This window comes from Durotheca rogersii (assembly GCF_024521655.1).
Source record: "Durotheca rogersii strain YMJ 92031201 chromosome Unknown GGS23scaffold_23, whole genome shotgun sequence".
In the NCBI taxonomy this organism is placed as follows: Eukaryota; Fungi; Ascomycota; class Sordariomycetes; order Xylariales; family Xylariaceae; genus Durotheca; species Durotheca rogersii.
The window spans coordinates 387,655-414,298 of NW_026251254.1; the positions used below are offsets into that span (position 1 = coordinate 387,655).

General features: G+C 56.3%; 6 protein-coding genes across 6 annotated transcripts; 4 read left to right on the forward strand and 2 right to left on the reverse strand.

Annotated features, from left to right (window-relative positions):
* The first annotated feature begins 419 nt into the window (after positions 1-419).
* Positions 420-2,401, forward strand: GGS23DRAFT_228796 (DExH-box splicing factor binding site-domain-containing protein). Its single transcript, XM_051512032.1, has 2 exons — positions 420-2,097; positions 2,220-2,401. The coding sequence occupies exon 1, from the start codon at positions 789-791 to the stop codon at positions 1,878-1,880; it is 1,092 nt and encodes a 363-aa protein (XP_051369266.1). The 5' UTR covers positions 420-788; the 3' UTR covers positions 1,881-2,097; positions 2,220-2,401.
* Positions 2,402-3,634: 1,233 nt separating this feature from the next.
* On the forward strand, positions 3,635-6,502 carry GGS23DRAFT_580605 (S-adenosyl-L-methionine-dependent methyltransferase). Its single transcript, XM_051517134.1, has 4 exons — positions 3,635-4,141; positions 4,366-4,852; positions 4,941-5,692; positions 5,768-6,502. Exons 1-4 carry the CDS (start codon positions 4,025-4,027, stop codon positions 5,987-5,989), a joined length of 1,578 nt encoding a protein of 525 aa, XP_051369267.1. The 5' UTR covers positions 3,635-4,024; the 3' UTR covers positions 5,990-6,502.
* A 437-nt stretch (positions 6,503-6,939) lies between these two features.
* Positions 6,940-12,168, forward strand: GGS23DRAFT_580609 (uncharacterized protein). Its single transcript, XM_051517135.1, has 3 exons — positions 6,940-7,934; positions 8,007-10,523; positions 10,621-12,168. Exons 1-3 carry the CDS (start codon positions 7,222-7,224, stop codon positions 11,789-11,791), a joined length of 4,401 nt encoding a protein of 1,466 aa, XP_051369268.1. The 5' UTR covers positions 6,940-7,221; the 3' UTR covers positions 11,792-12,168.
* Positions 12,169-13,800: 1,632 nt separating this feature from the next.
* Positions 13,801-16,261, reverse strand: GGS23DRAFT_228865 (general substrate transporter). Its single transcript, XM_051512033.1, has 5 exons — positions 15,895-16,261; positions 15,507-15,810; positions 15,395-15,449; positions 14,379-15,307; positions 13,801-14,283 (listed from the first exon to the last, which is right to left on the reverse strand). The coding sequence occupies exons 1-5, from the start codon at positions 15,976-15,978 to the stop codon at positions 13,934-13,936; spliced, it is 1,722 nt and encodes a 573-aa protein (XP_051369269.1). The 5' UTR covers positions 15,979-16,261; the 3' UTR covers positions 13,801-13,933.
* A 4,041-nt stretch (positions 16,262-20,302) lies between these two features.
* GGS23DRAFT_606828 (glycosyltransferase family 2 protein) lies at positions 20,303-22,279 on the reverse strand (the record flags this gene model as incomplete). Its single annotated transcript, XM_051519953.1, has 3 exons — positions 20,303-20,328; positions 20,566-20,920; positions 21,050-22,279. 3 exons carry the CDS (start codon positions 22,277-22,279, stop codon positions 20,303-20,305), a joined length of 1,611 nt encoding a protein of 536 aa, XP_051369270.1.
* Positions 22,280-24,409: 2,130 nt separating this feature from the next.
* GGS23DRAFT_606829 (uncharacterized protein) lies at positions 24,410-25,994 on the forward strand (the record flags this gene model as incomplete). Its single annotated transcript, XM_051519954.1, has 4 exons — positions 24,410-24,688; positions 24,746-24,994; positions 25,053-25,055; positions 25,101-25,994. 4 exons carry the CDS (start codon positions 24,410-24,412, stop codon positions 25,992-25,994), a joined length of 1,425 nt encoding a protein of 474 aa, XP_051369271.1.
* Between the last annotated feature and the right edge of the window lie 650 nt (positions 25,995-26,644).

Below are 26,644 nucleotides of genomic sequence, written 5' to 3' on the forward strand. Positions count from 1 at the left end.
GGCAGGCGCAAGTGCAGTAAGGCGCTGCGCTGGCGACGGCGTCGGGGCGATTTAGTGGGTGGTACCTATCCCTATATTAGTGGACAGAGTACCCGAGACCCAGCGATACCTTGCTCTGGCTACCCAGCCTCCATCATCTGGGTGGGAAAGTCGCCAGAGGCGGGCTGGCAGATACATACCGAGAATGTACCTAAAAAGGCCCCGTTCAGCCGGGCAGGCATTCCACGGTCAGGTACCTTTTCTTATCTGCGATCTTGAATACCTAGATGAAAATTACATTAGGTGCCTCGCTCTACCTACCTAACGTACCTACGTAGGTGCTGAATAAACAAGGCACCGGTAGGCAGACAGATATGCAAATCTATCTCCATATGTGTTCATGCGACCGTAGAATGACGCGTGTGAAAGGCTCTGAGGGGACGGATAACCAGTGCCCTCTCCAGCTAGCGGCACGTCTTTTCCTCATAGCTGTTCACTTACTTACATAACTGTCCTCTAGTGCTAAAGCCTACCTGCCTAGACGGAGGTTACTGTAGGTAGGTACAATCCTAGGTAGGTACCTTGGAAGGTAATTCTCTTATGCGCCTAGGTAGGAGGTACCTAGGTAGACATAGGTGCCTAAGGTACCTACCTGGTAGCCCTGCCCTAGGCGCTCCGTGAGATATCCAGAGCTCTGAGTATTATGCAGTACATTCCACCGACATCCCTTCTGCAAACGTCTCTCTGCAAACAACCTATAACCTCTGTCCATCCTGGAGCCATTTTCTTAATCACCTACATCGCGGAGAATGTCTGAGCCCGCTCGGCGGATTGCCATCAAATTCGGCGCACCGTCGTCGTCGAGATCATCTAATGGCGTTAAGAAGCACGCTCGCCCACCACTACCTTCGACGTTGGGCAAGAGGCACCGATCGCACGCGCTAAACCATGACTCCGATTCTGAGAGCGACGGGCAGACGTCCGGCCGACACGAGACTGTGACAACCATAGGTGAAGATTGGTCCGAATCCAAGGCAAAGGAACACGCCACGTCCTCGGGCAAGTCCAGGAGCGCCGACGTGCCGTATGTAATCAGCGGTCACCAAAACCGCGACTGGAAGGCAGAAGTGAAGGCTCAAAGGACTGGGAAGGGCGCCGTACCGAGACATGCCCACGCAAACCCGAGCGCATCTTTAGAGCGGCACGCCGCCGACCAAGACAAGGAAATCAAATGGGGTCTAAATGTAGTCAAGAAATCGGAACGCGATGACATCAACTCCTCGAATGAGACCGTACCGTCTCTTGCTCTCGGCCCCGAAACGAGTCCTCAGGGGGGTGACCGTGGGGAGTCCAAGGACGAAGAAAGGGACGCGATGGATGCTCTCCTCGGCAGGAAGCGGAAGTCGGCGGCAGAGCTCATAATCGAAAGCACACCGAGACGTGACACGGTCGCCGCGCCATCGGAGCAAGACGTTTATCGTCGCAGGATGGAGGAGGCGGCAGAGATCTCGACGATAGACGAATACAGCCAGATACCGGAAGGGGAGTTCGGGGCGGCTATGCTGCGAGGTATGGGCTGGAATGGGGAGGAGCGTGGCTCTAAGCCCAAAGAAGCCAAGAAGAGGCCGCACCTGATGGGGCTCGGATCGAAGGAGGATGAGGAGATCCGAAAGGGTGAGCTCGCTCGGAAACACGGACATCGGGAGCGGAGACCACGTCTGGACGAGTATCGCAGAGACAAGGAGAGGGAAAGACGTGACCGCGAGGAGCGTCGTGGCGACAGCTACAAATCTGAACGCGAACGCGAACGACGAGACCCTAGTCACAGTCATGGCCACCGAGACCGAGACCGAGACCGGACCGCCGGCCACGGACGCGCCGAGCGAGGTCATAGATATTAAGCCGCGTGGGCCTATAGGTTTGGCCCGTTCGATTGAATATAATTGTCCCTTCGCCGTTTCATCGTCACATGGCATCATACGTAGTGGCCGTGGGGGAAGGATCCTGCCATCCGGGTGTCCACGATCGAAGATCGAGTCTGGTCTGGAGATGAAATGTCTGCCGAATTAATCCCCTCCAGCCAGCTGGCTACCCCCTCGCCAGCTTAGCTATGGTGCAGTAGGTTTGGCCTCGCTACCCTCGGGCCAAATTGCTAGTAAATAGAGACTCGCCGATACCCTACGCTCTACCCCGCCTGGTTTGCTGTTCAGTTCGATCGAAGAGATGCTAACTTCAATCAGAATAACTAGATACTGCTCAGGCCCGAGCGATAGTAAGTGTATATGCGCTTCGCACATTAAGGTTGCTTAAACACCAGCGTTCACTCAAAATTGCGGCAGTCGAGCGCAGTAGCTGACCCGCGGGCGCAACCGAACTCGGGGCACCGTTCGGTGCACTTACTAGCCGGGGCCAGAGCGGCTACAGGAGACAGCTCTCCTCGTACCGGCCGGCGTTTCTTTCCCGCGAGGCTGACACTAACCAACACCTTCCGGCAGAGCTCCAATTGTCGGTTTCGAGACGGTACCTCCTATTCTAAATGGAAGACGTGATGCTGTCGGGGCCCTACCGTTGCTATGCGTAGCGCAACCCGCCAAGGCACACCAAACCTGTAATGGCGACCGTACGGAGCATCTACCTGTCTTGTCCCACGTTCATTCGAGTATTCCGTGGTCTCCCCTACCTCCCGTTGCGCCGGCATCTCCACCCTTAGGCCGACCGCCTGATAAACCGCGTGCTCCTGCTGATGGTCTCGAGCTGGAGGTGTCGTGGGAGAGAGCTCTGTGTCTCTCTACCTTCTAGTGTGGTTAGGAAACGGCCCGGTCAAGATTTGACGTCTGTGTGGTGTGGCCATCTCCTCGATTGTCCAGACCGTTCCGGGTACAGGACCTGATCGGCCTGCGTACCTGGGTTACGGACGGACACCGACTTTACACGCCCAGGCCAATAGAGCCGTCGTGCCAAGGTCGTAGCCAGTCCGCGGGACGGACATGGAGAGATGATATGCGTTCGGTAGGCAGGTTGCGTTGAGCGATAATAGGGGTCTGTTGTCTTAGGGACCTGAGGCAGATCATCGCCTGAAGAGGTACCCGATCCGGTGCGCAGGTACCCCTCCATGTCGCTCCCAGCATCTCCGTTGGGAGCTGGTTATCGTCCACGGGTCCGCGTATTAGTGGAAGGAAGTGGTTATGCTGGCCATGGCCAGTGGGGTGCTGTTTACGGGGGTGTTCGAAGGCATGGGGGGAATCAAAAGGGGGTAGAGGAGGTACCCAAGGTACCTAATGAAGTTGCTGCTAGGTAGGTACATTAGGTCAAGAGGTACCCTCCCAAGGTTCTACGCCCCCCGTCCGTTCCGGTATATACATCCATACCCGTACCTCTGGCCATGCCAGGCCGGGCAGTTAGTACCTGCCCACGCCGAGGTTGCTTGCTCGATGCCATGTGTCACCTACTTTGAGTACCTCCCGTAACACACCACCCGAGGTACCTCTCTGACCTAGCCAGCCCAGGTACCTATCTGGGTATCGAGAACCGCTGCGGCCATGCCGGATGTACCTAAGAGGTAGGTTAGAGGTACTTACGGCAATACCTGCCCGCTGGCTGGCGCCCCAGGTACCAGATGTACTCATGGGGACAACGTAGCACATGAGTAATATGAAGAAGAGCTATAGGTAACAGCGCAACAACGCAACAACCCACCTCAACACATTAGGTAGCTAAGGTACCTACCTAGAGAAGCACATCCCTACCTCAGAATCCAATCCGGGTCAAGGGGCGGCACATGGCGTGGCCCTAGCTCCAGCCTCCCAGCCACTCACAGCCGCCAATCTCAACAGGCCCCCGCCCCGGGTGGCCCGGGCGAGAGGGCGGTCTGTCGAAGTGGGATGGATGGATACCGTCTCGCTCTCTGAGGGAACAAGCCCGGGGACACGAATCAACTTTTATCTCCTCGTTTTTCCCACAAATTCTCCTCTGCCCGCCAGACGGACATCCTCGACATCTCCTTTTGCAAAGTCTGCCAGCGCCCGTTGGCTTTGCGACTCTCACGATGTCGAAGCCTCACAGCGTCAACGGGAGCGAGTCCGAGTTCGAGTTCATCGAGACTCCCAAAGCTCCCACGCCCACCTTCGAGAAGTTTGAGGAGTGCGGTGTGCGGACCACCTCGGTAAGTTTCTTCCTTTGTGGCTTTTTTTTTTCTTTTGCTTTTTTTCTTTTGCTGCTTCTCCTCTGGTTGCTGCTGCTTTCGTTTGGACCTACTACCTACCGAATTCCGCCCTACATCTCGTCTCGTCTCGTCTTGCCCGTGTACAAGCTCGTTTTGTGAACTGGCAAGGGAGGCAGGAAGAAGAGGGGAGCCAATTCGCTGAGCTGACCGTTATCCTCTTCTAGTATCCCTCCATCAAGAATGCCCCCCTCCCCGCGGACTCGGCCGGTGCCGATACCTTTTCGAACACCATCCTCTTCTCCCTGATGGGCGGTGTTCCGCTATGGCTGTCTTGGAAGGTCGGAGGCGGGCTGAAAACGGCCATCTTCTTCGCTCTGTTCACGAGTCTGCCCATCCTCGCTGGCTTTTGGCTTACCATCTCCGCCATCAGCCCTCGGAAGAATGAGAAAGCCAGGTACCCCGGCCGGCCGGTTGAGCACTACCTCACTTTCAAGAAGCAATCCGACCAGCTCAAGTACCACGGCCGAAATAAAATCCCCATGGAGACCTTCTACGAGATGTACTTCGACGGAGACGTCGACTTTAATGGCGACTGCCTCGAAGTCTTGGAATACAGGCACGATTGGGCCAGCTTCCGCTTTACCTGGGGCCTATGCAAGTACTTCCTCTTCGGCATGATGCCCGAGGTTATCATGCATTCGCGAAGCCAGGGTAAGATGGGATTTCCCCTGAAACTAGCTTCCTCGCCCTTCTTCCCCTCCTCCCTCCGAGACCACGCCTCCAGACTAACGTGGCGAAGATGAGGAGCAGGTTCGTGGCCACTACGACCGCGGTGATGATTTCTACGGTTGGTTCTTGGGACCGCGCATGATCTACACCTCTGGCATCATCTCGGATATCAACACCGAGGAAAGTCTGGAGCAGCTTCAGGACAACAAGATGGCCATCGTCTGCGAGAAGATCAACCTCAAGGACGGCGAGACGTTGCTCGACATCGGCTGCGGCTGGGGTACCCTGGCACGGTTTGCCAGCGTCAACTACAATGCTCACGTCACCGGCATCACCCTCGGCCGCAACCAGACTGCTTGGGGTAACAAGGCTCTGCGCAACGTTGGTGTCCCTGAGGAGCAGAGCAAGATCCTCTGCATGGATTACCGCGATATTCCGTCGGTGGAGGGCGGATACAAGAAGATCACATGTCTGGAGATGGCCGAGCACGTGGGCGTCCGGAAGTACGGTTCCTTCTTGAAGCAATGCTACGATATGCTGGACGACGATGGAGTATTTTTCCTGCAGATTGCCGGGCTCCGAAAGCCGTGGCAGTACGATGATCTGATCTGGGGCCTGTTCATGAACAAATACGTCTTCCCCGGCGCTGATGCCTCGACTCCCCTCAACTTCTTCATCGACGGACTCGAAGGGGCCGGGTTCGAAATCAAGGGGCTCGACACGATCGGCGTGCACTACTCTGCGACGCTGTGGCGCTGGTATAGAAACTGGATGGCCAACCGCGAGAAGGTGGAGGCTAAATACGGAAAACGGTGGTTCCGCGTAAGTCCCGTCCACCCCTCCCCGTCCGCCGGTAGGCCGCGAGTATCGGCCAGGGTTGCTAACGAGGCAAACTAGATCTGGGAGTATTTCCTCGCCAGCTCCACCATCTCTTCGAGACAAGGCAGTGCTACCTGCTACCAGATCGTCTGTGTTAAGAATATAAATTCGACGCACAGGGTCGAAGGTATCCCGACTCAGTTCGGCCTCGAGGGGGCCCTAGATGCGGCAGCGGAGAAGGTAGACTTCAAGGCGTGGGCTAAGAAGAATGCTGATCAGTTCCCCATCGCATCGCACTAGTAGCAGGCGTGGTCTCGGAGAGGTTTCCCGCACAACAGAGGGTTGTAACAGGTAGACGAGGCTCACGGCTCGAGATGACGGCCGGTGTGAGCTCCTCCCTCCCTTCCCCTTCGGAGCGGGAGTTGATAGTAGCGGCGCTGGGCGTTTTGACCTCGTCCGAGCGTGGGAGTTGGAACGAACCAGGCAGTCCGCCCGCGTGGTGGTTGCTGTGGACAGGACGAAGACGGACGTGAATTAATTTGTAGGTAGTGGATATATGTAATGAAAAAACGGAGGGTGAAGTTGGCGTGAAATTGCCAGTGTCCGACTGAGATAACTAGGTGATCACGCGCGTAGATCAAGCACACGTGGTATACGTAGGCAGATGCAAATATTCTAGTTATCTCGGTGTCTGTCGTCTGGCTGGTAAAGCAGAGAGACTGCCTCCTGGTTGTGTATTTATATATACTCAATATCTATACCCGGTACAGGGTGTGTATGGCGTATAAAAAATTCCGTCAGAGCGCCCCCGGATCCTCCGCTTGTTACTGACCTGCCCGCCTGTTGCCTGTTACCTCGTGCCTGTTACCGATATGTACCTGCTCGAGGCGCCTGGGTTACCTCAGGCGGTAGTACTGACCCCTTTCAAGGAGACGGGGAAGAGATTAGGGGGTGGGTTGGGTTGAGTTATGCACGCGGGCATGTACCCGATGCTACCTAGGGCAATACGTTAGGTAGGCCTGTAACGGACCTCGATGCGCTGGATAGCTACCCGTAGGTACCCAATCCTAGGTAGTGGGCTAGGAGGAGGAGGGACCTCTAACGTACCTACATGTAGTGCAGGTTATGCATATGAGTGCTACACAGGTGGTCGAGGCCTCAGCGGTGATGCGCAAAGCCATTGGATGGGAGGACCCGTGTAAATTATGCCAAGCCACTCCTTGTCGACCAATTCAAAGGTCACCGTCCCCAAGCTGCGTCGTCATCTACAACGGAAACACCTGCATCAATTTTCTTACTACTTCCCGCTCCCTTTCTTCCACCACTATCGATACCATTGCCTGCCGCTGTCCACCGTTCCCGCCGTTTTCTGTTTTCTTGGCCTCATTTACACTGTCATCGTCGCTACCGAGGTGCCTACTCGTCTCTCCCCCCCCCTTCGGTCCGTCCTCAGGGACCTACCCAGCCCTTCGTCCCCAACGACCTTCTCTCCAAGCGCCCGTCCTGAATGCGAGCACGCGCTTAATCCCACCATGTATTCGAATACCAATTCCTTCGTCGGCGGCAACAACTTGCGCCCGGGCCAGCAGCAGTATGGCAACGCATTCGGCATGGGGGCTGGCCCGGGTCAACAACCTCAACCCACGCAGCCAGGCACGTTCGCACCGCAGCCGACCGGGTTCGCTCAGGGCCCCTTAACTCAGCAGTATACCGGCTTCCCAGGTGCGCAGGGCATGCAGCCGCAGCACACCGGCATGCCTTCTCAACAGTCGTCCATGGGCCTTCAGCCTCAGTACACCGGCTTCCCCGGCCAGGCTCTGCCGCAACAGAGCTACCAAACGACCGCGCCCCCCGTGCCTCAGATCCCCTCGCAGTTCCAGACCCAGGCCGGCCACCAACAACCGCCCCAGAACAATGCGTTCCTGGCTCCGTCTACCCAGGCTGGCCCCTCTATATCCGCGCCGGCATCGGCGGCGATCACCGCCCAGCCGACTGGTTTCAGCGCCATGGCGGCTTCCTTCAAAGCGAGCGGTGCTGCCGACCCTCAGCCGAGTGCTCAAGGCGCGCATAAGCCCGCTAACAAGATCCCCAACATCCGATTGTCCTTCATAACGGCCCAGGATCAATCCAAGTTCGAGACCCTGTTCAAGTCGGCCGTGGGTGACGGCATGACTATGTCCGGAGAGAAGGCTCGAGACTTGCTCTTGAGATCTAGGCTGGATGGCGATTCGCTATCCCACATTTGGTAGGCTACCTCCCGTCCCTTCGTTACCCCGAGTCCCGGGAGGATACATCTAATCTCTCACCCACGCCGCAGGACTCTCGCCGACACCACTCGATCAGGCGAGTTACATTTTCCCGAGTTTGCGCTAGCTATGTACCTGTGCAACCTCAAGCTCGTGGGCAAATCGCTTCCCGGCAGTTTGCCGGACCACATCAAAAACGAGGTTTCGAGCATGGTCGACATCATCAACTTTAGTATCGCCGACGATGGCCCCGGTTCCGCAGCCGCGACCAACGCGCCCGACTTCACCAGGCAGAATACTTCCACTCCGCCAGTCATACAACATCCCCAGCCCTTACCTTCGAATACCCAGTTGCTCCAGGCGCAGATGACGGGTTTTCCAGGACAGCCGACAGGATTCGCGGGTCAGACACTACAGCCTCAGCAGACCGGCTTTCCCGGCGGCCTGAACAATCCGCAGCCTACTGGTTACAATGGCCCTTTGCCTCCTTTGCCTCCGATGCCCACCGGCTTTCCGGGGGGTCTTTCTCCTACCGGTATAGCCCCTCTCAATGCGCAACCGACCGGTAAACCCGGCCAGTGGGGTCTAGTAAACGCACCTGCATCCGGCCTCCCCAACATAGACGCATTGCAAGCTCGAATGATGCCGCAGGCCGGTCGCGAGCAGCAGAGCTACACCACCGCCGGTCTGTCCGGCAATGCAGTAATCCCCTGGGCGATCACCAAGGATGAGAAGACGCGTTACGATCAACTATTCAAGGCATGGGACGGCCTGGGCAAGGGCTTTATCGGAGGAGACCAAGCGATCGAGATCTTCGGCCAGAGCGGTCTCGAGAAGGCCGATCTCGAACGAATCTGGACCCTATCTGACAACGGAAACAAGGGTAAGCTGAACCTCGACGAGTTCGCCGTAGCCATGCATCTCATCTACCGAAAACTAAACGGATACCCCATTCCCAATACCCTACCACCCGAACTTGTCCCGCCGTCTACCCGCAATCTCACCGAGTCCCTCGGCACCATCAAGTCCCTGCTAAGCCAGGAGTCCGACTTCCGAAAGTCTTCTGGCGCCGACTTGCTACCTCAAAAAACGGGAGTGAGTTACTTAAAGAGTCACTCGTTCAGAGGAACCACTGGCGGGCTCAGTGCTGGGCGTAAGGACGCGACAGTGTTCAAAAACAACGACGACGTCGGGTACAGATCGAGCGCGCGGCGTCGTATCGGCAATTCCTCACCTCGGCCCGAATCGCCAGCTTCCGTGGCGTCTAACGAGGAACTCTCTATCGATCAGCTAAAGAAGAAGATTCGGGAGAAGCAGGTCCTCTTGGATGCTATGGACTTCAAGGACGAGGCCGCGGCGGAGGAGGACGACATTCTCGACAGGCGCGACAGGCGCGAGGCCGAAGAGCTGTATCGCCGCATTCGGCGGATTCAGGATGACATTGACGCTCATCCCGACGCGGCACTGGCGAGCGGTGACTCGGAAGCCGAGCGTCGAGCTCTAAAACGCCAGCTGCAAAACCTGACCGACAAAATTCCCGAGCTGGCATCCCAGGTCCGGAAGACTGAAAAGGCTATTTCGGACGCGAAACTGGAACTCTTCCGTCTCCGGGACGCGAAAGCCCACCCCGGAAGCGCTTCTAACATAATCGGCACCGGGCCAGGTGGCTCAATTACAGAATCGGACCGCCTCAAGGCTAGAGCCAAGGCTATGATGCAGCAGAGAACTGCTGCCTTGACTGGCAAGAAGATCGACGCCGGTGGCGATGACGGGGATGCGCAGAAGCGACTGGAAGAAGAGAGTCTCAAGATCCGGACCGAGAAAGAGAACAATGAGCGCATGGTCCGCGACGTCGAGGAAAGCGTCCGAGAATTCTCCCGAGGCATCGAAGACAACCTTAAGGAAGGCGGCCAGAGTTCGGCGGACGAACACGAGAGGAGACGCTGGGAAGACGCCCTCGGCGTTGAGGATGAGGTTCGAGATTTCATCTTCGACCTTCAGCGTTCGAGCCGGGCAGCCAGAGTCAGAGCCCAGGACCGCAAGGGAGGGCGAACTAGCACAGCGGAACCTGTTAAGGCGGAGGCGCCGCCAATCCGATACGAAAGTCCTGCGTCGGCATCTCGCACTGCTACTCCCTCAACCTCTCAGTCCCCCGCACCTAGCGGCGGGTCGTACTCGGCGTATAAGACGCCAGAGGAGAGAGCCGCTTTCATTAAGCAGCAGGCAGAGCAACGCATGGCTGAGCGCCTAGCGGCTCTCGGTATCAAGGCCCCGTCCAAGCCGGGAGAGACCCCGGCCCAGCGGATAGAGCGCGAAAGGGCAGAACGGGCGGCCAAGCTTCGACAAGCGGAGGAGGAGGACGCGCGACGGGAAGCGGAGCGGCAGGCCAGAATCGCTGAGGAACAGGGCGTGCCCCCTCCTGCTCCCAAGGTAGACGCCAAGAAACCTCCCCCGCCTCCTACGCGGAAAGGTGGAAAGCATGACGATGTCGCAAAGAAGGCCGAAGAAGAGGAAGCATCCAGGAAGGCTGAGGAGGAACGTTTGTCAAGGGAGCACGAAGAACAACGACGAGCTACCCAGCAGATGGAGTAAGCGCTTATACCCCTATACCCCTTCATACCCCTATCTACATTACTCCCCCCCCCCTCCCACCCCGCCCCGACTGTGCGTTCTAACACCAATTAGGGATGCGGCTAGGAAGCAGGAAGATGCGCTTGCAAAAGAGCGTGACGCGGCTTCGGCCCGCCTGAAGGCTTTGGAAGAGCAAGTTCGACAAGGCAAATTGAAGAAGGAGGAGGAGAAGAAGAAAAAGAAGGCAGCACTGGCCGAAGCAAAAGAGAAGGAGGCTAAGCTTGCTGCCCAACGCGCCGAGATCGAGTCTGCGCGCCAACGAGAGCTAGAGCTTCAGCGACAGCTCGCAGCAATGGAAGAGGATTCGTCGTCAGAAGACGAGGAGGGCCCGCAGCAAATCACTCCCCAAGCATCCACCCCGACACTCGGTAGCAGCCAATTGGGCAGTCAGGAACTGGAACGCAAGGCCACGCCACCTCCCGCACCCGCTCCTGCGCCGCCAGCGGCGTCCACTCCTTCAGCCGTTGCCAGCCCGCCGTCCGAAACGGAAAGCCGTAATCCCTACCGGCGGATGCTGTCCCAATCTTCGGATTCTCCGGTAGCGCCTTCGACCTCGGCTCCCGCTGCTACGACCCCTGCTCCTCCACCCACCGCGCCTGCGGCGGACGTCTCTACCAACAACCCGTTCTATCGGATGACCCAAGACGCTAAGCCGGCCGTTTCGGTAGTGCCGCCTTCTCGGAGACGACCCGACACCGATGACGAGTGGGGCTCTGGCAACGAGGAAGATGACGACGACTCGGACGACGACCGCCCCGCCGCAGGTGCCGCACAGCTCGCCTCGCTGCTCTTCGGCTCTATGGGCCCTCCTCGACCACTATCAGCCACGGGCGACAAGTCTGCCCAGGCTTCCCCGGCTCTAGCCTCGGCACCCTTCAGCCCGCCCCCGCCCATAGCATCGCCTCACGAAGATGGCGCACCAGCCGCGCCCCCGCCCCCGCCGCCAATGCCGAACACCGGCTCGCCAGCTCCGCCGCCTCCGCCACCGCCAATGCCTGATTTCGGGGCAGGTGCCCCCACCTCTATGCCACCGCCCCCGCCGCCGATTCCCGGTGGGGTTCCACCTCCTCCACCACCCCCACCGCCCGCGGGTGACCCGCCGTCAAGCGGCGGCGGGGGCAGACCGTCCGGCTTCCTAAGCGAAATCCACATGGGCAAGGCGCTAAGGAAGACGCAGACGAAGGACAGGAGTGGCGCGGGCGTGGCTGGTCGGGTTTTGGGCTAGGGTGACAAAGCTAGACGGGCCTTCTCGTCTGCCGGAAGGGGGCGAAGTGCGACCGAACCGTAATGTTTAGGACGGTGGGAGGGAGAGTGGGGAGCATGGGAAAGATTTGTTGTTCGAAGCACGAAGAGGGAGATAGAGAAAGATACGTACGTCATATATGCTGTTGCTGCCGCTGTTGCTGCCGCTGCTGCTACCGCTGCTGCTAGGCTGCCAGACACAGTGGCCGGGTTGGGACGAAATGCGCTTCGGATCGAGGTAGATTGTACGTATGAGGGCGCGGTGCGAGGTGTAATGTAGGGTGTAGTCCAGTAATACTGCTGCTACTGATTCCATGGTGCGTATGTGTGTGTGTGTGTGTGTGTGTGTGTGTGTGTGTGCCCGTTGTAAACGAGGAGATGAGAAGAGAAAAGACAGAATACGAGCGTAACAATTTTGCATTGTCCACTTTGCGCGAGGCCCATTCGACTCGACAGTACCAGAGGCGGTGCTACAGCGCTGTTATTTGCTACTGGGGGTGGATAGACGGAGGCTTGTAGGTAGAAACGGGGTGGAAGTAGCGCGCTATGGTGGGCCAGTTTATAAGGCAAACAGGGCGGGACGATGGGAGATAACTCTGAGTGTGATGATGTCGTCCATCTCCATTCCGACCCTAGGATAGGGCATCACGTACGAGCAATCCAGCGACGTCCCCCTAAGTATATATATAGGTACAAGAGGGAGAGGAGGGGGGAAAGGGGTTGGGGGGTGAGCGGGAGGCATCCAAAAAAAAAAGGGTTGGTCTTGGGGCAAAGGCCGGAATCGAACCCTTCGCCCTTAAGAGCAAAGGCATACAGGACGGCAAAAGTAATGGCTGCGGGCTGACCACGCCATCACCGCCGAACGTCCGCCTTCCAGCACCCTCCGAGGGAGGGAGCTGAAAGGCAGGCGTAGCGGGTCACGCGTACCCGACGACCAGGGGTTTCCAGCGGAAGCGTACCAACATACCAACTGTTTTTGCAGTTGGTACGCTGCAGCTAACCGGTCTCACCCATTACTTGCTAAACTCGTTGTCTATTTGGCCATATAACCCCTTCGCCCTGGCCCCCGGCTGTTTGTCGGCCGACGGGGTTGCCGCGACGACCAGAGAGGCGAGGTACGTATCGTACGGTGAGGTATAGCCGAGGCGTGGTTGGATGGCTGCTGGGCCTCTGTATATTCACTGATGGTGAGTTGTTTGTCTGTCTCAGCGGAAAAGTGGAGGGTGGTGTGGCTGCGTGGTGGACTAGGCGCGGAGTATATGGGATGCTGGGGCAGTATGCTTGTCTAGGGGCGCGACGACGGCGATGTGGTGATCCTTGCCGCCCTCAAGGAAAGACCTTGGCTTCCTTGAGTTGGGTATACAGGAATCGACCTTCATAGATTATTCATCGATCTGCCCTGTCGATATCATGCCAGTACACCCCTATTGCAGACACGGGGTATTCAAGCCGAAGAGATATTCTCTACATATGCCTATCTTACTGACTACGGCCGTGCTACCAGGTACTGTCTGCCTTTGCTTCCGGAGACGACAGCCGTCCCTCTGAGATAGTTAGGAATACGTCTACAAGACACGATATGAGGCCTACTATATTAGAACTACACACATCGACGACGGCTGCCACTCCAAGAACGACAGCTCGCCGGACCCCTATTCGCATCACCACGGGACAATAATTCTAATACCTAGCTCACCAATACCTGCATAACATCTACTCTTGCGTTCCCGGGATACATACATGATCCGGTGCATATATCTCAGCACCCACGCCCAGCCTACCAGAGGACGAAGCCACCGTGAGCCAGCATAGATGTCAAGATGTTCGAATAGGAGACGGCTACACGATATGTACGGCATACCAACATATACATAGCCTTAGCTAGCTATCCCAGTCACGTTCAGATTTCACAGAGGGTATATCCATTCCCGCTCCTACCAAGCCTCCCCCGATAGCCACACCGAGAGTCCAAGCAGGCCCCCCCAGACAAGCATATGCCAACGACAACTCCCGCCTCTGCCTCCGAGCTCGTCTAGTAACGAGCCCTAGAAATACCTAGCAAGTCAGGCGACCGCGCCCCGACTCCTCCGCAGCCATCGCGACCGACTCACATCCGCCCGCGCCCCTACAGCGACTCCGTCTTCCCGTCGGCGTCAGCGAGGCCGCTCTCCTCCTCGGGCTTCGAGGCGGACGCGGCGCGGTGCACTACGGCGAGGCCGGCCTCGCGGTCGCCGTCGTGGCGATGGCGATGGCGGGGCTCGCCGGGGCGCGCGGCCGCCTGGAGCAGCCCGGGCTGCTCCTCCTTGAGCCGCGCGAAGGTGCGCTCGGCGTCCCACACCCACGGCGTCGGCGCCGCGAACAGCAGGTCCATCTCCTCCAGCGTCCGCTGGTTGCTCTCCGGGTACAGCGCCCAGACCACCGGGATCGCCAGGATGTTGCACGCGCCGAAGATGTGCAGCGTCGTCGCCCCGATGTCTGGGGTGGGGGGGGGGGGGGGGCCACGGTTAGAAATGGGTGGGATAGGGATTTTATACGAGATAGATGAAGAGAGAGGAGCATGGACGACTTACTCGAGAACATAATGGGACACAGCAGCGTGAGCCAGCCATTACCAATACTCCAGCCGAAGACGCCCCAGGCGTTGCCCTTGGCGCGGACCTGCAGCGGGAAGATCTCGGCCGGGTAGAGCCAGGGCACGGTGAGCCAGGTGGCGCCGAAGACGGAGGTGAAGACGAAGACGAAGGAGGCGGCGGCGGCGCCGAACGCGTTTGCGCGTGCCGCGTCGCCGCGCGCGCCCGCGTCCTGCCCGAGCTTCGCGAAGGCGCCGGCCAGGAACATGGCGGCGCCCTGGGCGGCGGCGCCCCAGTACAGCGTCCAGCGGCGGCCGATGCGGTCGAGAGTGAAGACGCAGACGAGCGTGGCGAACATGTAGAAGACGTTGTTGAGCCCGCTGATCCACTGGCTCTTGGTCGCGTCGAAGCCGGCGAGGCGGAAGATGGTCGGCGCGTAGACGGTCACGCCCGCGATCCCGACCCACTCCTGGATGATCTGCAGCCAGATGACGAGCTGGACGCGGCGCCCCGTGTGCAGCTCGCCCGAGCCGACGCCGAAGAGCATGTGCAGGTACGAGTTCGCGCGGGACTCCTTGGCCTCGAGCGCGACGACGCCGGCGATGTCGTGCAGCTCGGCGTCGGCGCCGCGGCGGCCGTCGCCGGCGGACCCGCGCAGCCGGCGCAGGACGAAGCGGGCCTCCTCGACGCGGCCCGCCTTGACGAGCCAGCGCGGGCTCTCGGGGAAAAACCAGACCGACGCGAGGAGCGCGAGGAGCGGGACGATCTGGAAGGCGACCGGGAGCCGCCACCGCAAGGCCGAGGCGCCGCCGTCGACGAACGCCAGCCCGAACTCGAGCCAGTACGCGACGACGACGCCGAAGATGTTCAGCGTGAACTCGATCGCGATGAACTGCCCTCGCGAGGTGTGCTCTGCCGTCTCCGTCGCCCTGCGCGAGAGGATTCGACGTTAGATCGTAGCGGTCGCTGCGTGCGATCCGCCTTGCTTCAGGACAAAGAAAAGGGGGGTAGCGCACCAGACGGGGACGATGGCGTTTAGTATGCCGGTCCCGATGCCGTTGACACCGCGCGCTATGCAACACAGTCAGCCCTACGAACCCTTTCCTGTGATACCGGCTTGAAGCTCACCGCAGATCATCCAGTTGTGGTTCATGGCCGAGCACTGCAAGCACGCTCCGACGATAGCCCAGGCCGCCCCTACGGCGATGGTCTTGATCCTGCCGACCTTGTCGCCGACCCAGCCGCCGCCCAGACATCCGAACAGGGTGCCCAGATAGTAGACGGACACGATGCCGCCTTGCAGCAGGCTGTCGGTGACGACGGGCTCCCCGGTCTCCGGGTCCACGTAGCCGAAGCCCATGCGGTCGATGTAGTCTTTGGCGTTGTTGACGCCGCCCATCATGCCTTGGTCGTAGCCGAAGAAGAAGATAGACTTGGGCACGGAACGTTAGGGATCGTAGAAGGGAATCCAGGGATCAGGGCACGCAGCCTGGGTGCCATCGTCTCTGAAGCTTACCAGCGCTGCGACGCAATTGATCGCGATGAGAAGCTGGCGCTTCTCAAGGAAGTTGGCCACGTTGAAGCCGGGTAGTCTCTCCATCTCGGCGCTATCTCGCAGCGACAAGACGGATCCGTTCACGAGTCCTTGCCCCTATATGGTCTTCGCTTTCGTGGGAAGATAGGGTGGCTCGATAAAAGGGCTTTGGGGGGGGGGGGGAAGATGTCTATATCTTCCGACAACCTCGAGAGAAAGGAAGGGGAGGGGGGAAGGGGCAAGAAAGTGGACGATGAGGAAATCACGAGACGGAAACGACCTTCATATTATAACCCTCGCCTGCAGCAAAGGGCGTCGTCTAGACCACCTGAAGTAGCTAGAGTCGACCCAGATCTATAGAGCCGTCATATCGCCAGGTCGCGAGTCGGTCTTTCGCCGTGCTTCGTACCCGACATCAGACCGAGGGTCGCCGCGGTAGAAGACGTCGCTGGGGACAAGGCCAGCCCTAGGCGCGTGACCGAGACCGGGATCCAACCGGAGCTTGTCAGGCGAAACTAGCAACGCAGAGAGCGAGGCGGGAAGAGAGGGAGCGAGGTTCTTCTTCGAAAATCTGACCCCGCTGTTCCCCGAATATGCAGGCCAGGTAGGATTCGACGGACGGGCGAAACAGGATGCGTCGTTCGAGTCCCACAGTCGTCGTACGGGGTATCGGACTCGAAGAGGGACCGCAAAACGAGGCGGGGGGGGGGGGGGGGGAGACGATCATCTCCTCATCTTCTCGCCTGCTCCTCTTCCCCCGCGGGGCCTCCGCGCGAGACTCCAAATTTCCCGAAAAATCCCACCCCGTCTGTCTCTCCTCGTTCGCTGACCCGCGCCCTTTCTCAGTGATGGGTGTGATAATATCAACACCACGCGAGAGCCGGATCGATAGGGAGCCACGGAGGGCAAAAGGGCGAACCCGCGGCCAAGCAGGGATCGCCGGTCTTCGATGCGGCAATGGGAACCGCTCCCGCTCTCCGAAGCAACGGCCGGCCAAGCCAAATTACCTAGACAACGCCCATTGCTGCGGTCACCACCCCTGACCATTCGATCCACCGGCACCTAGTCCTTACGCCCTGCTGCCGCCTAGGCAAACGCTTGTCAAGCGCTGCTCCTAGCGATGGGCCGGAGCGGAACAGAAAGCGACCTTTCCCTCTTTCTCCCTGGGACGCAGGAGCTGTGGGGTGTTGCACGTGGAGAAGTGGGCAGGGCTAGGGACAGGGCCGGCCTATCGTCTGGTATACGCGCCCCAATCAGCTTACGGGCGAGGGGCGACGACGTATAAGTACGACTAGAATGGGTGCTACACAATACCAGGAACACGCCGATCAGTAGGTAAGAAATTAGTTCGTGAAATACCACCAGGACACGTTCCCTATAGGTATACGTTCCACAGCTGGTCCGATTTAGAGAAAAGCCCACGAAATAATATCGAGGAAGTCAGCTGGAAGGCGGAATAGGCCCCTGAAGGTGGAAGAAAAGAGAGGTGAGTAGGTATTGAAAAGGGGTTTGCTGTATAGAGCCTTGAGATATATATAGGCATACCCATGTCGCGTAAAACATGGACGCCTATACATACACCTTGCGTATGCAGGCTTGTAAGGGCAGATTCTCTACTTCATAATATACAAACATACTGTCACATACCAAAATTGAACCAGCTCTTATTCTATCCGGAGGATAGTTATAATGTCGAAAAGGTGATAGATACCTACTCTATTATAATGACTACCTTGTAATGCTTATATTAGATTATGATAAAATCCGTACCATGAGTTTTACTATAAGTATCTTATACTTATAGAAAGCGTTCGTCAGTATTACATCATATGGAGGTTATGTCCATACAGTGTCAGCATTGCAGACACACGGTCGATAGACCCCCCCTCCCGCTATGGTATTTACCTACTGACGCGTCGATTTCCTACCTACTTTAATCCTATTCATATACAAAATCAATCGAGGTCAGTTTCTCCCCGTTCAATCAAGAGTCGATTGCTAATCAATCTCTTTTCGTAGTTCAATCAAGCGTCGATTCCTACTTACCCCTTTTTCTCTAGCCTTCAGAGAGGTCCTAGGTTTTCGGTACGAAAACGTGGAGAAGCGCGGAGTGCATCGACGTATTTTATGCCTATTACTGAAGAGCATGGGCCGCGGAACGATGTGCCCTGCTATCGGTGCGTAAGTAGCGCGGCATCGCACCGCTCTACAGGTAAATGCTTCCAGTCTCTAACGTCCGCCACCCCTCAAAGCTACGTGGTTAGCGCTATAAGCTAATAATAGGTTCCAGGCACCCGATGGTCGTGCGGCCCGCCCAGCGTCTCGTCGCCGCCCAGATTACTGATCCCAATTCCGATACGGTAAGTGTTCGAGCTTTCTATAGCTTTGATTACTCTTCTAACTATATTCCTCTAGACGGCCGAGCTACGGGAGGAGATGAAGGAAAGGAGCTCCTCCGGAACCACCACCCGGACCAACAGCGCCAGCCCGTCCTACCTCCAACGGCAGAATCCATTCGGGGCCAGGCTACAGCCGATGCGTTGGCCAGAGGAGAAGGTAGCTCTCCCGCCTCTCTGGGGTCACTATCACTGTTCTGGTTGCTCCCCCTGGCTCGCGCCAGGGTTCTGCTGGTTCTGTTCCTGCCAAGCCGACACGACCTGGCCTAAGCTCAAGCCCGAGAGACCCGGGTTCGTTACAGCAGGGACTGAGCTCGGGGCCGCAGTGCTCGGAACTGCAGAGCTCGTGGCGGCTCCTCTGCCCACACCGACTTGAGTGCTCTGGCGAAGACGAGCGATAGCTACCCTAACCCCGGCGCGTTGATAGCCCCAGATACGGAGCCGCACAGCTACATCTGGGAAAAACGTACCCAGAGCTAGACCAGAGCTAGCAGTAAGGCGCCGCGCCACCGAAAGGGGTTGCACCACCAGGGTTCAATTCCGCCTGTGAGCAGTTGTTACCCATCGCCGTGTCCAATAACTGGGGGGTTATGTCACGTAGCAATCGAACCAGCCCTTATATGCCTACATACCGCAAAAGCGTATCGTAGGGGTCTACGTTTTACGCGACACATACCTACGGTTATTATTTCTTCATAGATCAAGTCGAGGCGGGACAATGGAAATATAATAGATCTTAACCGAGGCGCAAGATGGATAGGCCGATGAAAGAATAAACGGCATAAACAACCCCTATAATACTCATGTAGCGTGTTAAGCGCCAATCGGATCTCTACATCAACCCCAAATGCACCGCGCCGTTACCGGTATAACGACAGAAGGATCCTCAACTGAATCAACTCCTTAACTTCTCATCCACCAGCGTATTCCTCTTGTGCTGAGGTCAGAAGGTGGCTTAGTAGCGGCGGCATCACGGCGGCGTGCGCCCCGTTTATCGCACGCACTCGACACACTCGACACACTCGACACACTCGACACTCGGCATCTCCGCGCCGTGTTCGCGGGTGGTGTTCCCGCCTCTCAGGCTGCTCTGCCCGCCCAAGGTCGGACTACTAGCAGGTATCAAGAGCGCCGGGACGAGAACGAGGACCCGTGTGCTCTTCGCTGGGGGATTAATATGGATGCTATTACCGCGTAGAAGGTTGCAAGCTTCGGGCTGGCCAGAGGGTTTTCGAACGGAAGCTCGCAGATGTGCAGGGGGAGCCGGTATTAGATCCCCGTATCGAGGTAAGGTTGTGATAAACCCGATTTTGGGTTTCTCTTCCGCTCGAGGCCTGAGTCTGGGAAAGGCGTATCTTGGGTGATCAGAGCATAAAACAGGGACAATTACGAAATCATGGCTCCTGGCTATTTAGGATAAAAACGGCATCACACGTTGAGAAAAAAAGCAAGTCTTGACTGCTGCGTTGTGGTGTTAGTAGTTCTTGTATATTGCTGCCTCGTGAGAGGCCAGTCAAGCATCTACCTACCTACCTACCTCTTCCGCCGATAATTATCCTTCTTCCGGCCGTCTTCGTTCCCCATAGACGTCTGGATTCATGCACGTCTTCATAGCACAAGAATATGCACCAATTCTAGTCTGGCAAACAAGAGGGGTATCAGCTCTTGCGACTGTGAAGCTCCGGAGGCCGTCCTGGCTCACCGAGTGGACTACCCAGTGGTCGTATACTATCCGGGGCGGAATCCCGCATCGCCTCCCTTACCGTCTCGTCTTGGCTAGTCGCCGCTGCGCGAGAGTAGCCTAGACATACATACGTACATGTGTGTGTGTGTGTGTGTGTGTGTGTGTGTGAAATGAGAGGTAGCGAAGTAAGGAAGTAAGGTATTAGGAGGAGGGTCAGGAGACTTCGTAACGAAACACGACGACGAGGGAAACTTTGATCTACAGTTACTTTTGCCAACCTTCGCTACTCATACATCCTGGACATCTCCATTTACGTTTTGGGCTTCGGGGCTGTACCTATATATTATCAGAGACGCGCGGGGCGTTGAGGGTTTGCCGAGTATCCGAACGGCGTGGCACACCGGAAACGAGCAGGGTGCTGGGCATGCTCGGGGAGAGGGTCATACTCGGCGCACCGGGCATCAGTGGGGTGTCCGGAATCATGGGCCTGCTGGGGATACCTGACAAGCCCACATTGACTTTGTTGGGAGCGATCTGACTTCCCGACCGCACCGTGAACGGCGTCGTGTATACCTACCTCGAGGGCTATCTGGTTCTCGACGTCTGGGGTCCGGCTACCCGTGATCTTCACCTCGTCATGGACTGCTTCTTCGAGACGACTGTGTTGGGCCTGCCAATCGGGCTCGGTGGCCTCGCCCGTCTCGGCGACGACCTGACGCGTCTTCCCCCAACCGAAGTTGTCCATGTAGAAGCAGGAGTAGATGGTGACGCAGACGTTGATAAAGGGGCCGCAGATCACGAAGAAAGCCAAGCCTATGAGAAACTGGGCGCGCTCGAGCCAGCTGCGACACATCCATACCACCATGGTTAGGTAATAACACAGGGGAATGATCATGAGCGAGGCGAAGATCACGATGATCCGGAGGGGCTGGTCCATACAGAGTTATGTTAGCCTGCGTGCGAGTATCGGGAGGGGGAGCGACGTGAGGAGAGCAAGGGCAGGGGGAGAAGACGTACGCATAAAGGCGAATATCATGCAGGCCAAACTCGCGATGACGAACAGGTTCAAGCACCATGTCAGGACATTGCAGAGTGCCACGATTCGCTCCCAGAGGTTGAACCGGAGCGGGGATTTGAAAAACAGCATGAGATCGTTACCCGTCGCGCCCAGGGTCCAGCGACGACGCTGGCTGAGGAAAACCGAGAGAGAGTGGGGGACGTTGGTGTAAGCGTACGCCTTCAGCGCCTGCCGCGTGCGGGCATGGGGGAACTTCATCAGCATCAAGCAGACGTGGTTACGGTCCTCAGACGCCGTGGCGCGAATACGTTTGATGATGCCGTCTGTCGGCTTGGGGTGATATCCAAACTCCTGGACGAGTATGTAGTCTCCGCACGTTTCGTCGCAGACGCGGAGCAATTGGCAGCATCCCGGTAGGCACGAGACCTTCTTGGTGACGACGCTTTGGTGGAGGCGTCGCAGACCTTGCGCGATCGTGTATTCGGCCGACTGGTAAAGCAACCAGATATTCCACTTGTGGGTTGAGAAATCCATCGTAACGTAGCCGCTGACGCCGACGGTGCCCGGGTGATGGGATTCCTCGATCAGGTGACTGATGCAATCGTTCGCGAACACGGTATCGGCGTCCATGTCGATCAAGAGCTCGACGTGGTTCATCCTGGCATCCTGGACAAGGAAGTCCGTCATCGACTTGAGGAACTCGGGACTGAAGATAACCTTGGGCCGGCTCCGGCGCAGATTGAAGTTATGGACAAACGAGCGTGCGACGATCAAGCTGTCTCTCTTGCCCTGGTTTTGCTCCTTAACAATGCACAAGTAGGGCACTTTCTTATACAACCCCCGAGCGATTTCGACGTCCATCAACTGGCCGTCCCAGGCGACGTACGCCGCGCGGATCTTTCTTCGCTCCACGCTATTCACAAATATGTCTTCGTTGAGGTAGTCGGCCGTGTTTTTTTCCATGCCCGGGCCCCGGACCCTGCCGTCGCAGACAACCAGGATTGCCTGCTGGTGATGGCCGATACCGACTTGGTTGACGAGCGAATCGAGCGACCTGGAACACTCCTCGAGTGTTTCGTTGTAGCATGGCATCAGCAGTACCATCTCCTCTGGCGTTCCGGGCACATCCTTCTTCGGCTTGATAATTTGGTTCTTCGTCTGGAATATGACAATGTTGATGACCATGATGCAATTGAGGGCTAGGGGGAAAGAAATGAAGGGAAGGTAAATGTAATAGTACTTGGGCCACCACCAAGTTGCGAAGATCATCATGAAGCTAGGTCGAGTTAGCGGTGTATACAGGGTAATATGTATAATTCTTCCATCAGCTACTACTTACTTGACGGAGAGCAGCCCACCCATTACTATATACTTTTGTACGGAAACTTTCCTTTTCCCTTTCTTAAGGAGAGCCTGGTCTATAGCGTCGTTCGCTAAAGCCGAGGTTATTACATTGGCCGTATTCCCTATTAAAACCACAGGTGACGCTAGCGAGCGCACCATAAACGGCGTTAGCATAGAGGACAGCGGATCGGGTGTTGATATCTTAGGAGGGCCGACCCGGGCCAGGTTCCGCTAGGGTAGCACCCCCACGGCATCGGTAATAATGGCCTTCCCCAGAGTAAAATTAGCCACTTTAGGAGAGCTGACGGGTTCGGTCCTTATATCTTGTAGTGGAGTAGAAGTACTACTAGACGCGCCTGGTTTATTCGGATAAGGGCTTTCTACCTCCGAATAGGTGAGATGGCCATCGAGTAAAGTCTCCTTAGACTACTCGCCACGATTAGCTACACCTATGGCATCGGTTCGTCGGACATGTAGACCTTTATGAGGTGGGTGGAATTATTGGGGAGGGACGTAGCCCCCTTCGAGGGAGTTTTAAAGCTATCGTATTTCGAAGAATAAGCCATGGTCGGGCGGCGACAGCGTGTCGAGAAGGGAGAAAACCGAACGATGTCGGCGAGTTCTAGATCTAGCAACGAGAAGGGGGTGGAACGTGGTGTTGACAACACGGGTATCCAAGCGCGGAAAGGCTGCCGGGTGACTTGATGCCCGCTGGTCTGGATCTAAGACTCCGGATTGAAAAGAGGAGAGATCTAGGAATAAAGACACCCTGTTGACAAGTAGCCACATATACCCTTTAGTAGAACCCCGCGGGCTTGCTGTGGTGGTTGTGGTGGCAATAGCTAAGGGGCTAGGACAGAAAACCCAGGTCGAGGAGATAGAACTACGGTTACCAGGGCCTAGCTGGGGGGTAAATTAGATCCTGATAAAGTTACCTAGGGAAATTATGGCTTCTGTCTTGTTCTAGTAGACGAGGGGGACCTCATGCTAGGCGCCTTTTTTTGTCATTGGGAGGGTAAGCTATGTAAACTATGGGGCCCCCCGGAAACCACAGTGAGTCGAACGAACCTATAGCGAACCCTACTGATGGTATATCCAAATAAGCTGTTAATCTTGGGCCTCTCTTTGGTACTATCTTATATTTGCGTTCTAGCCAAGGGGACGGGGCTTTCGTCGAGATCTAGTCGACAACTCGACCTCACTTGGCTCATTTAGCTTGCTTGCTAAATAAAGGATACTTCTAATAATACCAGAAGCATAATCTTGGACCAGTACACACAGACATCATGCAGTGCCTGAGAAACCAGTAATAAGTAATAACGCCTATGTGAGCCTGGAAACCCCTGTTCAAGAGCTCAGTGGAATCGCAGAGGAGCCATCTATGCAATGTAGGAAGATGAACAATGCAAGTGCTGTGCTAACTAGATATGTAGTCATGCTGGCCACACAAGTAAAGGCTCCTTACACTATATAAATAAGGCAAGTCAAGGTTTGAGGGAGCCCGCAGACGACAGACCCAGCTCTGGGTAGCTTATGAGGACATCCTACTCACTTAGCAAATTGTTGCCAACCCAAGACAACATCGAAATATCCGAACGGAATCGTTCAAGGGACCGCCCAGGATATAGGCTTCTTGGAACGACTCCCTGCGAACCTGGTGGGTAGGGGGTAGATTTTCCCCGACACAAGAAGTAAATGGTGAAAGAAGCGAACCGTGCATAACGTTAACGAGGTTTAATGTGTGATTTGTATTGCGTAGAAAGTTACTTCAGTTGTCCATGCAAATGAGTAACCATTGAGTAGCGAGGACCGGTTTTGCTTCCTCTTTGAGTCAGAGCTTATGTATCCCTTCGATTCTCTCATGCGTCTTCGACACTATATATTCAGCCCATTAACCAGTTGGGTTCTTCATCATCCTTCACATCCTGTCAAGCACACGCTCCTTACCTCGAACTTGACGTTTTCGTTCCCCAAGACTTTTCTCCTCTAGACTTGTCGTTTATATTATTTTTCTCTTTATAGAGCAAGATGCTGCCGTTTCCCTTCGACCATATTATGCAGAAAGCCAAAACCTGGACGTCGATTCCGCTCAGCCTAGCCATAGATACACCGAACCAAACCAGCAAACCAACTCAGAAGACTTCGCCACCCAACACCCCACCCAGCAGGGCCGCTTTGCCCATCCAGTTAGACCGGACGGGATATTCAACACTAACTGACTCTAGTTACGTTGGAGAGGATGATGAGCCCCTCGTGGCCGTCATAGGATGCGGATATGTCGGCGCTCATCTCATTCAAAGATTTTCCAGCCAGTACGACGTTTTAGGGTTTGATGTCTCTGAGGAGCAGATCGGGAAGTTACGAAGAGAATACGAAAGCAAAGGAAGCTAGGCAACCTTTACTCTCGATCCCCGAGAGCTCGCTCGGGTAATACACTTTCTAATCTCGGTGCCGATACTCCTTAACGCCGATAAAACAATCGACACTTCCTATATCCAAAGCGCCTTAATTCATATCAAGAAATACGCCCGGGCGGGCTCAACCGTAGTAATCGAGAGCTCCGTCGCTATAGGAATGACAAGACAGCTTCTCGGCCCCCTAGCCAGGGAAAGGGGCTTTTTCGCGGGCATGTCTCCAGAGGCACGTTAGCGGGTATAATACAACACCGACCTAGGAATTTCCGCTAACTATTCGATAGAGAGTCGACCCCGGACGAACAGACCTACCGATATAAGAAATCCCCAAGATCCTGTCTGGGCTGGACGGTGTTATCCCGGGATCGCTTGACGCCATCGCCAAGCTCTACTCGCGGGTATTCGACACAATCGTTCCCGTATCCACTCCGGAGACAGCTAAGATGACCAAATTGTATGAGAACTGTCAGAGGATGATTTACATCGCATACGCCAACGAAATGGCGGATGCGTACGTCGGCCACGGCATCGACCCATACGAGGTGTACGAAGCAGCTTCCACAAAGCCATTCGGCTATACGCCGTATACGCCTAGCCTTGGAGTCGGCGGATACTGCATTCCAGTCAACCCGTACTATCTCATGACTAACAGCTCGTTTCCCTTGCTGAAACACGCGGCGGGGGCGGTGCGGCAGGGGCCGGAGAGGATCGGACACAGAATCATCGACACCATCTTCCAGAAGACATCGGAGGCGGCGAATGGCCAAGACCAGCCTGCCCTGTCTCCCCTCGGCGGCGAGCTTTTACACATTAATAGGCCCATAGCAGATCACGTCGAGTCTGTCCAGGAACCGGGGCTGACATCATTGCCGGACATCGCTTTACCCGGGCACGATTCGGGACCGGACAGCAGCGAACGCCCCTGGGTATTGGTGGTCGGCGTCGGCTTCAAGGCTGGCCAGTCCTGCGTGAGCAATTCGCCCGGCCTGATGCTCATCCAGACACTTGCGGATTCGGGTCGAGTGGACGCCATGTTTGCCGACCCGCTGGTAGAGCAATCAGCTATCCCACACATCCACCGTCTAGGCGACAACGATTGGAACAAGGAAGTGCTCGAAGGCTTCGATAAGATCATCGTCGTGTTCCGACAAACGGGGCTCGACTTCGAGGTGCTCAAGCAGATAGATAGCGCCAAGGTCGACATGTGGTGTCCCTGGGCGCTTTAAAGTCAGCTGGCTCCAGAATCACGACGTCGCCAGCGGCTAGGAGCCAGTCTTCTTCTTCTTTTTTTTTTCCTTCTACCGGTGTAATTTGCTTACGGCATCGAGGCTCGAGAAGGACGGAAGCGTGGTGAGGCCGAGACGAGATGAAGTTGGCAGTCAACTTTAGCTAATCACGGAATAGGTTAAGATCGACGCGCGGCGGGCGGACACTACAATCTAGGTACCTTAGTGGAGGTACTATACCTAATATTTGAATAGCTAACAGGGAGGAGTGGGTTTCATGTTGTTTAATTGCATGGAATTTCTTTATCGGATATTTACCTAGGTATTGCTCATAGGTACCTAAGGTATAGGTAGGTAGGTACACCTAGCTTCCACCTCCCAACATCAAGTGGTAATAATCAACCATCTCTCTACATACTCGCTGCCCGAGCAACGCCTGGCTATTAAGAGGTACCTATGTCTATACCGAGACGTCGACTGCGTCCACATTATTAAGTAGAGATACCTAGGTATGTAGTCTCCTTCGCACCACTTCTCGTATCTACCTCATCTACCTGCCCGCACGCTTCGGAGGATCTCCCGAACGCCTACCTGGAATCCCCGCCGAATTGCCAAAACGTCAAGGTCAACAAGTACCCAGACCCGCTCAA

What these genes read in the sequence shown, in the direction of transcription:
- GGS23DRAFT_228796 (XM_051512032.1), top strand. Translation starts at nt 789, where the DNA reads ATGTCTGAGCCCGCTCGGCGGATTGCCATCAAATTCGGCGCACCGTCG.
- GGS23DRAFT_580605 (XM_051517134.1), top strand. Translation starts at nt 4,025, where the DNA reads ATGTCGAAGCCTCACAGCGTCAACGGGAGCGAGTCCGAGTTCGAGTTC. An exon ending in GCGGTGTGCGGACCACCTCG is followed by an intron (nt 4,142 to 4,365) that starts GTAAGTTTCTTC and finishes ATCCTCTTCTAG; the next exon opens with TATCCCTCCATCAAGAATGC. An exon ending in ACGGAAAACGGTGGTTCCGC is followed by an intron (nt 5,693 to 5,767) that starts GTAAGTCCCGTC and finishes GAGGCAAACTAG; the next exon opens with ATCTGGGAGTATTTCCTCGC.
- GGS23DRAFT_580609 (XM_051517135.1), top strand. Translation starts at nt 7,222, where the DNA reads ATGTATTCGAATACCAATTCCTTCGTCGGCGGCAACAACTTGCGCCCG. An exon ending in GATTCGCTATCCCACATTTG is followed by an intron (nt 7,935 to 8,006) that starts GTAGGCTACCTC and finishes CCCACGCCGCAG; the next exon opens with GACTCTCGCCGACACCACTC. An exon ending in CGAGCTACCCAGCAGATGGA is followed by an intron (nt 10,524 to 10,620) that starts GTAAGCGCTTAT and finishes AACACCAATTAG; the next exon opens with GGATGCGGCTAGGAAGCAGG.
- GGS23DRAFT_228865 (XM_051512033.1), bottom strand. Translation starts at nt 15,978, where the DNA reads ATGGAGAGACTACCCGGCTTCAACGTGGCCAACTTCCTTGAGAAGCGC. An exon ending in AACGCCATCGTCCCCGTCTG is followed by an intron (nt 15,308 to 15,394) that starts GTGCGCTACCCC and finishes CCTCTCGCGCAG; the next exon opens with GGCGACGGAGACGGCAGAGC. An exon ending in GTGTCCCATTATGTTCTCGA is followed by an intron (nt 14,284 to 14,378) that starts GTAAGTCGTCCA and finishes CCCCCACCCCAG; the next exon opens with ACATCGGGGCGACGACGCTG.